This window comes from Cetorhinus maximus, chromosome 1 (genome assembly GCF_964194155.1).
Source record: "Cetorhinus maximus chromosome 1, sCetMax3.hap1.1, whole genome shotgun sequence".
Classification (NCBI taxonomy): domain Eukaryota; kingdom Metazoa; phylum Chordata; class Chondrichthyes; order Lamniformes; family Cetorhinidae; genus Cetorhinus; species Cetorhinus maximus.
In genome coordinates this window covers 187,007,806-187,021,842 of record NC_135879.1, presented here as the reverse complement: position 1 = coordinate 187,021,842, position 14,037 = coordinate 187,007,806, and the positions used below count along the sequence as shown (strand labels likewise).

At 42.9% G+C, this 14,037-nt stretch overlaps 1 protein-coding gene across 1 annotated transcript in view; it reads left to right on the top strand.

The window, feature by feature from the left end:
- Positions 1 to 14,037, top strand: part of LOC144685893 (long-chain-fatty-acid--CoA ligase ACSBG2-like) — a 137,938-nt gene that overhangs the window by 122,037 nt on the left and 1,864 nt on the right. The window contains exons 13-14 of the mRNA XM_078550901.1: positions 3,798 to 4,044; positions 10,606 to 10,698. Of these exons, the coding sequence (XP_078407027.1) occupies positions 3,798 to 4,044; positions 10,606 to 10,682 (324 nt within the window). The 3' untranslated portion in view covers positions 10,683 to 10,698. The remainder of the gene's footprint in view (positions 1 to 3,797; positions 4,045 to 10,605; positions 10,699 to 14,037) is intronic.

Genomic DNA, 14,037 nt, shown 5'->3' with positions numbered 1-14,037 from the left:
CACCCCCTTGTTTACCAAGAATCTATCTACCTCTATCTTAAAAATATTCAAAACTCTTTTCCATCAAACAGATTCACGACCTGCTGACAGAAAAAACGTTCTTCTCATCTCAGTCTTAAATAGGTGACCCATTATTTTTGAACAGTGACCTGTAGTTCTAGATTCTCCTATAAGAGAAAACATCCTTTCTCACATCCACCCTGTCAAGGCCCCTCAGGATCTTATCTGTTTCAATCAAGTTGTCTCTTACTCTTCTAAACTCCAGTGGATACAAGCCTAGCTTGCCTTTTGTGATTGATTCACTAGGACCCCTAGACCCCTCTGCATCTCAGAGCTCTGCAATCTCTCACCATTTAGATAGTATCCTTTTTTATTCTTCCTGCCAAAATGGACAATTTCATGTTTCCACACGTTATACTCCATTTGCCATATCTTTGCCCACTCACTTAACCTATCTATATCCCTTTGTAGCCTCCTTATGTTCTCTTCACAACTTACTTTCCTACCTACCTTTGTGTCATCAGCAAATTTAGCAACCATACCTTTGGTCCCTTCACCCAAATCAATTTTATAAATTGTAAAAAATTGAGGCCTCATCCTGATACCTGTGGTACACGACTTGTTACATCTTGCCAGCCAGGAAATGACCCATTTATGCCAGCTCTCTGCTTCCTGTTAGCTAACCAATCTTTTATCCATGCTCATATATTACCCCTTACACCATGAACTTTTATTTTCCTCAATAACGGTCCGCATGGACGCGATGGGCCAAACGGCCTGTTTCTGTGCTGTATAATAAATTGGTTAATCATGATTTCCCACTTTCAAAACCATGTTGACTCTGCCTGAATACCTTAAATTTTTCTAAGTGCCCTGCTATGCCATTTTTAGCAATAGTTTCTAACATTTTCGCTATGACAGACATTTAAGCTAACTGGGCTCTAGTCTGCTTTCTGTCTCCCTCTGTTTTTGAATAATGGAGTTACATTTGCTATTTTCCAAACTAATGGGACTTTCCCCGAATCTAGGGAAGCTTAGAAAATTAAAACCTGTGCATCAACTATCTCACGAGTCGCTTCTTTTAAGACTGAAAAAGTATCCATTAACTACCACAACATCGACAACTCTTTCTCCGGTACATCAATGACAGCTTCGGTGCCGCTTCATGCTCTCGTCTGGACCTTGGAAAAATGTATTAATTTTGCTTCCAATTTCCACCCCTCCATCATTTTCACATGGTTCATCACTGACACTTCCCTTCCTTGACCTCTCTGTCTCAATTTCTGGTGATAGATTGTCCACCAATATTCATTACAAGCCTACCGACTCCCACAGCTACCTCGATCACAGCTCCTCACACCCCGCTTCCTGTAAGGACTCCATCCCATTCTCTCAGTTCCTTTGCCTCCGTTGCATCTGTTCTGATGATGCCACTTTCCCAAACAGTTCCTCTGACATGTCTTCCTTCTTCCTTAACCGAGGTTTTCCACCCATGGTGGTTGACAGGGCCCTCAACCGTGTCTGGCCCATCTCCCATGCATCCGCCCTCACACCTTCCTCTCCCTCCCAGAACCATGATAGGGTCCCCCTTGTCCTCACTTATCACCCCACCAGCCTCCGCATTTAAAGGATCATCCTCCACCATTTCTGCCAACTCTAGCATGATGCCACCACCAAACACATCTTCCCTTCACCCCCTCTGGCGGCATTCCGCAGGGATCGTTCCCCCCTACACCTCAACCCCCTCCCATGGCACCTTCCCATGCAACTGCAGAAGGTGCACCACCTGCCCCTTTACTTCCCCCCCTCCTCACTGTCCAAGGGCCCAAACACTCCTTTCAAGTGAAGCAGCACTTCACTTGCACTTCCCTCAATTTAGTCCACTGCATTCGCTGCTCCCAATGTGGTCTCCTCTATATTGGAGAGACCAAACGCAGACTGGGTGACCGCTTTGCGGAACACCTTCGGTCTGTCTGCAAACATGACCCAGACCTCCCTGTCGCTTGCCATTTCAACATCCACCCTGCTCTCATGCCCATGTGTCCGTCCTTGGCTTGCTGCAATGTTCCAGTGAAGCTCAACGCAAACTGGAGGAACAGCAACTCTGGGCTCTTTAACTTTTCTGGGTTCTATCCTAATGCTTCTTATTTCCAGAGGCGAGGAGAGAACTTTCTGAAAGTTCTCTGACTTTCCTTATATTTCCATAATCCTTATTGGCTCTGTCACCTCTTGTAGGATGTTAGAGTTTTCTTCAGCTTTCTGCATCTGAACAGCCCCTTTCTGGTTCTCTCCTGTTTCCTCAGTCCCTGAGGACTGTATTTGACCCCCTGGGCACAGTACCTGGTTTTCCATCACGTCATTTCCCAACAAGAGGTCTATTCCTTGCTATTGGTAAGCTCAGCACAACCATGACTGTCACTACCCCAGTGATACACTTACTGTGTAGGTGAATTTTTACAAAGAGACCCTCTAGCCATATGTGGTGTTTGTCCTGCTTTCGAACGGCAATTCAGCAAACTCTGCTGAAAGCGAGCAGTATTTGAAAACACCCTGTATTTCAGAAAGTAGTTATTTCTTTTCTGGGAATTTGGGGTGCAAAATGAGTCATTGTCCCTTTATGCAAGAAGCCTTGGTAGGAATTTTGTTCTACCCCCATCCCATCTGAGTCTGGGCTGGATACTTTCAAGGTTATGGACACAGTTCTGACCCCAGCTCCCCATTGTTGATTTCTTTGTGAACCAGCAGTTCTCTTTTATGTGGTCTGCCTTGTGTGGCCCTGCTGCTTTATTTTCCAGGTTCTTCCTTTTTAAAGTTGAGGGTCAATTTTCCTACTCTCCTTTCTTCTGGAGTCTATTTCTGTTCCCTCTATCTCCTTTTTATCTCGCCTTTGCTGTTAAGAGCTACTTGATTCAATTTTGTTTTGGTTTGGAGGTTTGTGTTAAATTGTAGCCATCTGCCATGATTGCTGCATTCTCTGACTCTGGAAAACATTTGTTCCTCTGTGTGAGTTTTGAGGTTGTAAGGAAGACAGTTTTTAAAGTCATCTAACAAAATTGTTTTTCTTAAGCTGCCGTGGGTGTGGTCAATCTGTAGTGCTCAGACCCAATGTTCAAAAAACTACCTGTTCAAATCTTTTGAACTCTAGCAAGGTCAGTGTGGGGTTTTTTTACGGGAATCCTGGAATTGTTGGCGGATACCTCAGGTAATAGACACTGAAAATAGCAGCCTTTGTCTGATTATAACATGCAGAACTTTCAATAGGCAGTGTGGAATAAATTCCACAAACTTTTTCGACGAGCTGACCTTGTATCATGAAGGTCTAAAAACCTGTTGGCTGCTGTGGTTGAGTTGCCAGTTTTTCGAAGGCTGTAAAGAAAGTTTCCACATCCTCCTTTTTCAAACTTGGGGATGAATCGGGAATGCTTCAGGAAATCAAAAGGTTTATCTGGGCTAAGGGCATTTGAATTATCACTAGGTAAAGTCAGATAACAGTAGATGTGTGCGTTTCTAAACCCCTGTTAGTGTGTGGTCAGTTTAAAGGTACCAGCAGCGGACTAATTTAACAGACGTGGGATTGAATTTGGACTACTTGGCCTATCTGGCTTAGATATTCACAGGATCGATGTGAGCCACTGGAAGAGCCCACTGAATTACTGATTATCCATGATGTAATAAGGTTGAACTACATTCATAGAATGGTGATTAACCTAGTATTTCTCTTTCTTTTTATATATGGTAAACAATAATTTTCATAGCTGCTATCATTTTGTCTCTTTTTCTCTTCTTGCTTTCCCCAGTGTTACAGGGACAATGAAACAGGAGCCCCACTAGATGAGTTGGCTCCAGCAGCTGTTGCATTTTGTCATAAACACGAATGCCCTGCCACCACTGTGTCACAGATTCTAATCATGCGAGATCCTACATTTTACAAAGCCATCCAGACTGGAATTGACGCAGTCAATAAAAACGCCATATCAAATGCTCAGAAAATTAAAAAGTGGGTCATTTTGGAAAAGGACTTCTCAATTTTTGGAGGAGAATTGGGTAAGAAGAACTTCGCTCATTATCATTATAAACAGTAAGTTGATTCTTTGAAAGGGCCACAATTATGAGGAGGGACCTAGACATTTTTTGTTAATCAGAAGGCTGCAAGTATTGTCCCACATTTGTTACCCTGAGAATGTGGTAGAGAGCTTTCTTTGTTAAACACTGATCATTAATGGTGCACCCATAGTGGTATTAGATAGGGAATTCCTGGGTTTTCACCCAGTGATGATAAAGATAGACTAATGTGTGACTTGGAAGGAAAATGGTGTTGGATGTTCCTGTGATATTGTTGCTTCATAGGGTAGGGAGGTACTGTTGTTCATAATGCCATGAGTTTTGTAGCTACACCAATCAAAGTGAATTGTGAGTACAATGAAGATCTGATGAAATCTATCTTTGAAACTGGGTAAGAGAGTGATTCTGCATGCATCAGTTTGGAATCTTCCCTTTTCTTGTCTTCCCTCTCAACCTTCCCCACAGCCACATGCAGGAATAAAATTAAAAACCTTTGATGTTCTCAATTGTTTTCAATAATAAGGTGGGAAATTTTCTTGCAAAATGCTGAGGATCTACAAACCACAGCCATTCCATAATTTTTCAGGTATCTGTAAGGTTACGGAGATCTTAATGCAGGAGGCCACTGAGCCAGTCCAAACTGAACTCCTTATTCAGTGTATTTTTCTGCTCCTTCCCTGAGTGCTTAAATACTTCATGCTTTTCTAAATTGCTCAAGGGCCAGCTTCAGTTCTGGTAATCATGCAGTGCAGAAGGAGGCCATTCATCCCATCATATCCGTGCTAGTGCTTTGAAAGAGGTATTCAATTTGTCCCACTCCTCCTGTTCTTTCCACAGAGCTCTGCAGATTTTCCCTTTTCAAGTATATATCCACTTTTCTTTTGAAAATCACTATTCACCAACCTTTCAGGCAGTGCATTCCTGATCTTAATTCATAACAACTTGTAATGCAACCTATGATCTATTAACCTCTGCGCTCCATTTTAAAAAAAAATTATGCTTCCATGCCAGTTGAAATTAATGTTCCTTGTTACTGAGATGGAGATTGTTTTTCACCACTCACTCTTAAGCCCTTCAAAATTTTTGAACATTTCTGTTAGTTTCCCCATTAATTTTCTCTGCATTGAATATGATCCTAATTCTTTGTGTTTCTTAGCCTCTCCTCTGATCTCTATCATCCTACTAAATCTATATCACACCTTTTCCAAGGGAGATGGTGGCGTAGTGATAATGTTGCTGGGCTAGTAATCCAGAGGCCCAGGCTAATCCCTGGGAACATGGATTCAAATCCTGTCATGGCAGCTGATGGAATTTAAATTTAATTAATCTGGAATTGGAAAGCTAGTGTCCATAATGATGACCTTGAAACCATTGTCGATTGTCATAAAAGCCCATCTGGTTCACTAATGCCCTTTTAGGGAAGGAAATCTGCTGTTTTTGCCTGGTCTGACCTACATGTGACTCTTAACTCCCTTCTGAAAGCCACTCAGTTCAAGGCTAATTAAGGATGGACAACAAATGCTGGCCTTGCCAGTGACGTTTGCATTCCATGAAAGAATTTTAAAAAAAGTATTCTTTTTATAATGTGCCCAGAGAGGTGATGCAATGGTGATGTAATGATGTATGGGTGACAATGATAGATTTATATGAAGAAAGATAGGAGGAGGCTTGAGTGAAGTGTAAATACTGACATGGACTGGTTGGGCTGAATGGCTGTTTCTGTTCCATATATCCTATGCAATCATTTTGATGAATATATTTTAAAGCAATAAACAGAGTCACAGATATTAATAATACATTGGGCAACATTATCCCCCCGTCGGGGGGGATGTGTGGGAGCGGGCATGAGTGGGCGGGTTCCCAATCAGTGCCCCCACTTGGGGGCGCGTCGCCATTTTACGTGGGTGGGCCAATTAAGGCCCGCCCAGTGTGACGTCCGCCAGGAAGCGCTATGCGGGGGATTCCCTGAGCCGGGAGTGCGCGAAAGAGCGGACAGATCTCAAAGTGTTGCCTCAGGGAGATCGGCTCAGGTTTGAAACATTAAATAAAGATGAGAAAAAAATTTCGCTGCCATTCCCCTCATGTGACACTGTCACATGAGTTGGGACATGTCCATAACTTTTATTTTAAAATATTCTGAAATTTTTAAATCCCTCATGAAACCTCATCCCACCCGTCAGAAGCCTGTCAGGGCTCATAGCCTGCCCGCCAACCTTGAGGCTGGACGGGCAGGTCCATTAATGATTTCAATTACCTTCTTAATAGGCTGTTGACAGGTCGGCGGGTGCGCAGCTGACTTGGCTGCGCGCCCGCCGACCTGAGAATGTAAATGACACGGGGTGATGTTGGGACACTTGCCCGACGTCGCCCCGCATTATCTTATGTGTCGGCAAACGGGCCCTGCTCCCCTGCTCACCGACCGGAAGATGCAGCCCATTAATGTAATAATGCTATTTAGAAAAAAGTAAACAAAGAGCTACAGACCAGTTAGCCTGACATCAGTCATCAAGAAAGTGCTGGGAATCTATTATTAAGGAAGTCTTAACAATGTACTTAGAAAGGCAGAGTATGATCAGAACATGATTTTACGAAAGGGAAATACTGTTTGACTAATTAGAGTTTTTTGACGATGTAGTAGTAGAGTAGAAAAGGGGAACCAGTAGGTGTAGTACACTTGAATTGCCAAAAGGAATTTGATAAGCTGCCACACAAAAGGTTAATACACAAGGGCTCAAGAAGTTGGGGGTTACATATTAGCATGGATAAAGGATTGGTTAATGGACAGGAACCAGAAAGTAGGAATAAACGGGGCCTTTTCAAATTCGCAGCTGCGACTAGTGAAGTGCCACAAGGATCAGTGCTGGGGCCTTAGCTATTTACAATCTATATTAATGATTTAGATGAAAAGACAGTGAGTAATGTTTTCTGACTATACAAAGCCAGGTGGGAATGCAAGCTGTGAGATGGCACAAAGAAAAGATTAAGGTTAAGCGAGTGGGCGACACGGTGGAAGATGGAATATAATGTGGGCAAGTCTGGTCGTAACAATAGAAAAGTGGAATATTTTTTAAAAAGCTTGTAAATGTTGATATTCAGAGAGACTTGCGGGTGTTCATGCAAGGAACTCAAAGTTAACATGCAGGTACAGCAAGTAATTAGTAAAGCAAATAGCATGTTGGCCTTTATTGCAAAGGGATTGGCGTACAGGAATAAAGATTATACAGGGCTACATACAGGGTCACATTTGCATATTTTTCTTACTCCGAGGCTGATGAGCAAATTTCAGAAAGTTGGCACAACATTAAACTGAATTTCAAAAGAAGTTGGGTTTTAAGGAAAGAAACAATTGCTGAGCAAAAGTTCAGCAATGTCACAGCAATACATTGTTCATTTAAAAAGAGTAATTAATAGGAATGACCAGTTGTGTGAGAAAGTCAGAGTGTGTGTCCGGCTCACTCCCAGTCTCAGGGTGTTCACTCACTCACCCTTACCCACTGTGAGTGGGTGCATGTGTATGTATTGGTGAGACTGGGCGCAAGGCAGACCCGCACTCATCCCTCACACTCTCTCTCACACACACACCATGGCACCATTTCCTCCCTAGGCACGCTGAAACTTCGCCCTCCACCAGCCTTACGCACCTCCCACCCCCCCACCACCCCCCTGCCAGTAGATGCAACTTCGCCTTCCCAGGGCCTGACCCTGGCTCCACCGGCTTCAGCCGGTGGCTGCTGCTCCAATAAGGGACAGTTTCTTTCCGTCATTTGCTGGTGATAGGCTCACTAGTGAGCCTATTAGCAGCAAACGCCGGAGAGAAGCAGTCTCTGATTGGAAGAACAGCTCCATGCAGAATCTTCCATTGAAATGCACCTGTTTGACCAGCATTTTGAAAAGTGGCTCCGGGGGCTGCATAGAGGGACTTCAGCCCGTGGGCTGTATGTTGGACAAGCCTGGTCTATACTGTTTGGAGTTTAGAAAGGTGAGTGGTGGTCTCATTGAAACATTCAAGATTATGAAGGGGCTTGACAGGGTTGATACTGAGAGAATATTTGCATTCCTGACCTTGACCACTTGCTGCATGATAAAGTTATCCCTCATGTCGCTACTGCTTCTTTTGCCAATCACCTTAAATCTGTGCCCTACCCTTCCACCAATCAGATCATTTTTTTCCCCCTGGCTGGGGAATCCAGAACAAGGGGGCATGGTTGCAGGATAAGGGGCTGATTATTTGAGACTGAGATGTGGAGAAATTTCTTCGCTCATAGGGTTGTGAGTCTTTGGAATTCTATTTCAATTCTATTCTATTCAATTCAATTTCAATTCTGATATATTTCAGGCTGAGATTGACAAGCTTTTGGTCTCTCAGAGAATCAAGGGATATGGAGAGCATGTGGGAAAGTGGAGTTGAAACCCAACATCAGCTATGATCATACTGAATGACACAGGAGGCTTGAAGGGCTGTGTGGTCTTGTCCTGCTCTTGTTTCTTATGTTCTGATGGTAACTCAGATGTTAAAAGTATTGTTACTGTAGTAAGGACCTTTTTTTTCCCCCAGTACCATTGGATGTTAGCTGAGAATGGCAACTGGCAGTCATACAGCTGTATCTGTAGCTTGCATTCTTTCTAGGGCCATAAAGTATAAAAGCAAACAAGTTATACTAAACTTGTATAGAACACTGGTTTGGCCTCAACTAGAGTATTGCATCCAATTCTGGGCGTCACACTTTGGGAAAGATGTGAAATCATTATGAGAGTTAGTGCAGAAATGATTCACAAGAATGGCTCCATGGATGAGGAACTTAAGTTACGTAGACAGATTAGAGAAGTTGGGACTATTTTCCTTGGAGAAGAGAAGGTACAGAGGAGCTTTGATAGAGGTGTACCAAAATCATGAGGGGTCTGGGCAGAGTAGATAGGGGAAAAAAAATGATGTGATTGGTATAGGATAGGACACAGATTTAAGGTAATTAAAAGAAGCAGTAGCGACATGAGAAAAAACTTTTTCATGTGGCGAGTGGTCAAGGTCTGGAATGCACTGCCTGAGAGTTGGTGGAGGCAGGTTGAGTCGAGGCATTCAAGAAGGAATTATATTGTTATCTGAAAAGAAATATATGCAGGGTTACAGAGAGAAGACAGGGGAGTGGCCCTAGGTAAATCGCTCCTACAGCGAGTTGGTGCAGACACAAATGATCAGATGGCCTCTATCTGTGCTGTAACAATTCTGTGACTCTGTGAAGTATAATGTGATGGAATCTGTGGGCAAAGCTTGTATTTTTAGGGACAGATCCTAATTGAAATGGGAGACTGAAAGGAAAGACTGACAGTTCGTAAGGAAACCAAGACTGAAACTCAGAATTGGAAACCAAAATTTCTGGTTTAAACTTCACAAAAGGAGCCAGAGCCATCAGAGTTCAGTAGATGATGAGTCTAATGGTGCAGTACAGGCAAGCTGAAGAAGACAGGCTAGATCCAGAAGCTGAGAATAAGCAAAAATACAGTTGCTGCAGCTGTTTCTGTTACTTGAAAATAACATTGGAGCTACACCACTCAGACTGAGTTGAGGTGGTTCTGCAGATGTGTGCTATTTTTGGTGAAGGCTGTACCATGGATGTCGGGTTGGTTGTATGCTGTTGATAGCTGAGGATCAGGTTACAACCTAGAAGAGGAGGAACTGAAATTCTTTGTAAGGAAGACAGAGTTTTTAAGGACTTTGTGTTTGATGACATATGCTGAGTAGACTACTGAGCAAATTCGTAATATGTGTCTTAGTTGTATCTGCCATTTAATGGGTAATTTATGTTTATAATTAACTACAGTTTGCTTGTTAATTTGTGGTTAACTTATATTGAAAATAGGAGGTTACCCTAAGATAATATTTAGTATTTGGTTCTTGTAAAGTAAAAATTCTTTTGTTTTAAGCTGTGGAATCGTGTGGCTTCATTCTTTCAGTAAATAAAAAACGGTTACTGATCTCTCCTGATATCATAACAATAAATAAATACATCTGCAGTGAACCTGAGGCTGGTGTTTTTAAAAAACTCTTGCAAATTAATTACAGGAGCTGATCCTGCATTTGTATTCTATAGCAAAAACAAACAGAAATACCTGGAAAAACTCAGCAGGTCTGGCAGCATCGGTGGAGAAGAGCACAGTTGACGTTTCAAGTCCTCATGACCCTTCAACAGAACTAAGTAAGAATAGGAAAGGGGTCCTAATTTTACTTAGTTCTGTTGAAGGGTCACGAGGACTCAAAACGTCAACTGTGCTCTTCTCCGCTGATGCTGCCAGACCTGCTGAGTTTTTCCAGGTATTTCTGTTTCTGTTTTTGTTTTGGATTTCCAGCATCCGCAGTTTTTATCTCTGTATTCTATTGCAATTGGGTTTGTGGAGATTCTATAACCTGATTGACATCTAATTGATACTAAATGGGGGAGAGGTGTATATGGTGGTCACTATCCAGACATAGAACAGGGTGTTAAAGTTACGGGATAAATTTTGCATTCTTTAATACTTCAAAATTTAAAATTTATGTTGTATTCACAGGTCCAACGATGAAACTGAAAAGGGGTGAAGTGTTGAAAAAGTACAAAGATATAATTGAAGCTCTTTATTCGGAATGAAGCCTTTCCATGGATGGTTAGAGAGTATAAAATCATCCCAATGTTGTTTTAAAGTATTAAAGATTGGCAGATTCTGTGTAATTGTCCAATGTTCAATAAGTACAAAGCTTTGTATTTTAAAATGAATTTTGATTTATTTGCATATATGAGCACTGGAATGAGATGATTGAACAAATGCGTGTTGATGGCAGGAATACTCACTCGACTAATTATTTTGTACTTGTTTTTTTTCGTGGCTAAAATTAAATTGGTCTCTTCCTGCTTGATGTTTGCAGCTTTGCACTGCTGGCTTGCTAAAATGTAATGATCTAAACAGTGCAAACTTTGCATTTTAAGTATTGTGTAGTTTTGCTCCTTTTTGTTGTGCTCCCTAAACTCGTGCTTAAGAATCTTTAAACCAAACAATCTACATTAGTTAAGTAGATTTTCTTTGGCTGATATTTGAGTGTACTCCCTCAGGCCACCACAGCTAAGATATCCAAAGTATTGATTTGTAGGGTTGTTTAGAATTGAAACACAAACTTCCAGGTTCAATCGATGAGACAATTTATACTTGCATTGGAGGTGGTACAGCGAAGGTTCACTAAATTGGTCCCTGGGATGAGGGGGTAGTCTGGTGATGGAAAGGCTAAGTAAATTGGGATTACATTGTCTGGCGTTCAGATGAATGAGAGGTGATCTCATTGAAACCTACAAAGTTCTGAGGAGGCTTGATAGGATAGGTGCTGAGAGATTGGTTCTGCCAGCTGGGGAGTCTAAAACACAGTCTCAGGATAAGGGACCAATCATCTTAGATTGAGATGAGGAGAAATTACTTCACTCAAAGGGTTGTGAATCTTTGGAATTCTCCACCCCAGAGGGTCATGGATGCTCCATTGTTGAATACATTTAAGACTGGGATAGACAGGTTTTTTAGTGTCTCAGGGAATTAAGGGATATAGGGAGCGGGCAGGAAAATGGAGTTGAAGCCCAAGATCAGCCATGATCATATTGAATGGCAGAGTGGGCTTGATGGGCCATATGGTCTATTACTCTTCCTATTTCTTGTGTTCTTGACAAACTGGTGTACCACAGATCCACCTAGCTAAACTATTATACTTCTGTGTTCCCTGATCTCCTAATTGTGCTGTTGTGAGACCGATTTGATTCCAGGCATTCTGTTTCAGGCCTTACATGAACATTTTTTGGATGGTTTATGTTTAATATTTCTCTTTCTTCAGATTACAATTATTACATGTCTAACACCTTTTCATAACCTCGTATTCTTCTATTATCAGTGGTTTCAGTTAATTGTTCAGGCGGTCTAGGTTGGTTGCAACAAATGTTGCCAGGTGATCATCCATAGAAGGAATGCTTGTGCTAGGCAGCCTTTTCTGCACATCCCATATATTTGCTGCTGCCCTGCCAGCAATCTGGATGCGAAAAAAAATCACAGGTTTGCTGCTTTTTAGTTTAGAGTAAGGTCATTATTCTGCCTGAAGTACAAGTATGTTGTGTAATTGTCCAATGTTCAATAAGTACAAAGCGTTATATTTTAAAATGAATTTTGATTTATTGGTGTACATGAGCACTGGAATGAGATGATTGAACAAATGTGTGTTGATGGCAGGAATTCTCACTTGACTATTGGTCTGTTAAGTCCACTACATCTTCACAAGGGAAGGGAGAATATATGCAAGAAACCTATGTCCACAAAATTAGTTTTGTTTCCTTTGTTGGTTGACATGACTCCCAAAAGTACTGTTTAAAAACTACTCTATGGCCTGAATTTTCCCGTTGGCAATTTGGGGGCGGGGCCCGCTTGCTGACGGGAAAATGACGCAGGATGACGTCGTGAGGAACCCCCGACGTCATCCCGGTCCCTTTAAATTTTTAGGAAGGTGGGCGGACAGCGAAATCAGCTGTTCGTCCGCCGACCTGTCAATGGCCAATTGAGGCCATTGACAGAGTAATAAAGATAATTAAAGACCTGCCCATCCAACCTTAAGGCTGGCGGGCAGGCCAGGAGCCCCAGTGGGCTCCTGATAATACATGAAACCTCATCCACTGGCGGGATGAAGTTTCATGTCCGTTTTTAAAAACTTCAATACATTTTATGTGATATTTATTAACATGTCCCATCTTGTGTGACATTGTCACATGAGGGGACATGTTAGTTTTTCTATTTTTAAAGTTTTCTGGACTGTCAGTAATCTCCCTGAGACAGGACTTTGTCTCAGAGCGCACTTTGACAGTTGGGGAATCCCTCCACCCCCGGCACAGGAAGCGCATAGCGCATCCCGTCAGGCAGGCCACTGGGCGGGCCTTAATTGGTCCGCCCACTCAAAATGGTGGTGGGCCCCGTTTTGGTGGCCGGGGGTCAGCTGTCCGCCCGCCACCGAGCCGGTGGGGCCCGCATGCCCACCAAGGGCAAAATTCTGCCCTATGTAACTAAATGTTCTCATCCTGCTACAATACATCACCTTTGTCGTTAATGGAGAATGAGCTAGAGTTTTACTTCTATGTCTCCAAATGTTTCAACTATAGCTAGCCACTTGGGGTTGGATTTTCTCGGTTGATTGCGGCCCTGACGCTGGGCTCAATTTCAGTTCAGGAACCCAGAAGTGGCTGTGCTAGGACATCGGTTACTGTCTTCCTAGAAGCGGTCAACTAAGAAACCGCCTGCTGAAATCCCGTCCAATGAAGGATGGTGGGAAGACCATGGAAGTGGAAGGCCCAACCAAAGCGTCTATAGTTATATCTGGCTGGCAGCGCCAACAGGACCTCCAGCCCTCAATGCCTGCAGCGAAGTCAATAAAGAAGCCCAATACAGGGGCTAACAGGGTGGAGGGGAAACCCCCCCCCCAGGAGTAGTGACTGATGAGGTTAGGGTCTTTGATCCCCCATGGCCCCATCCTTGGGGTATAGAGCTTCCGACTCAACCACTTGGCCTGCTGCTGGGATGCAGGCTCCAATGAACTCGCAGCCTCTGTGAAAAATACAGTGTCGCAAAATGGCCCCCAAGTGGAGCATCAATTGCCCTAATTGGCTACCTGCCTCCATTGAGCAAGTAGCCAACCCTGATCCTAGACCGCTGCTGGCAAAGTCCCCCAGAGGTCTGAATGCATCCTGGAGCTGTTCTAACACAGCTTATTCCCTATTTTCCTGCTCCCACCCTACCACCTGCCTCCACAGAGCTTGGAAAATCATGTGAGAAGAACCGAATAGCTGACTTTCTTCTGTTTCTCATAATACTTTTTCCACACCGCAGCAAACCTGAGTTCTTTCAAAATAACTGACACGCACACTTCATTATGATTTTAGACACTGGACACCACCACAAAGGAAAAGAGAGCGAATTGCAACATTAGCATTA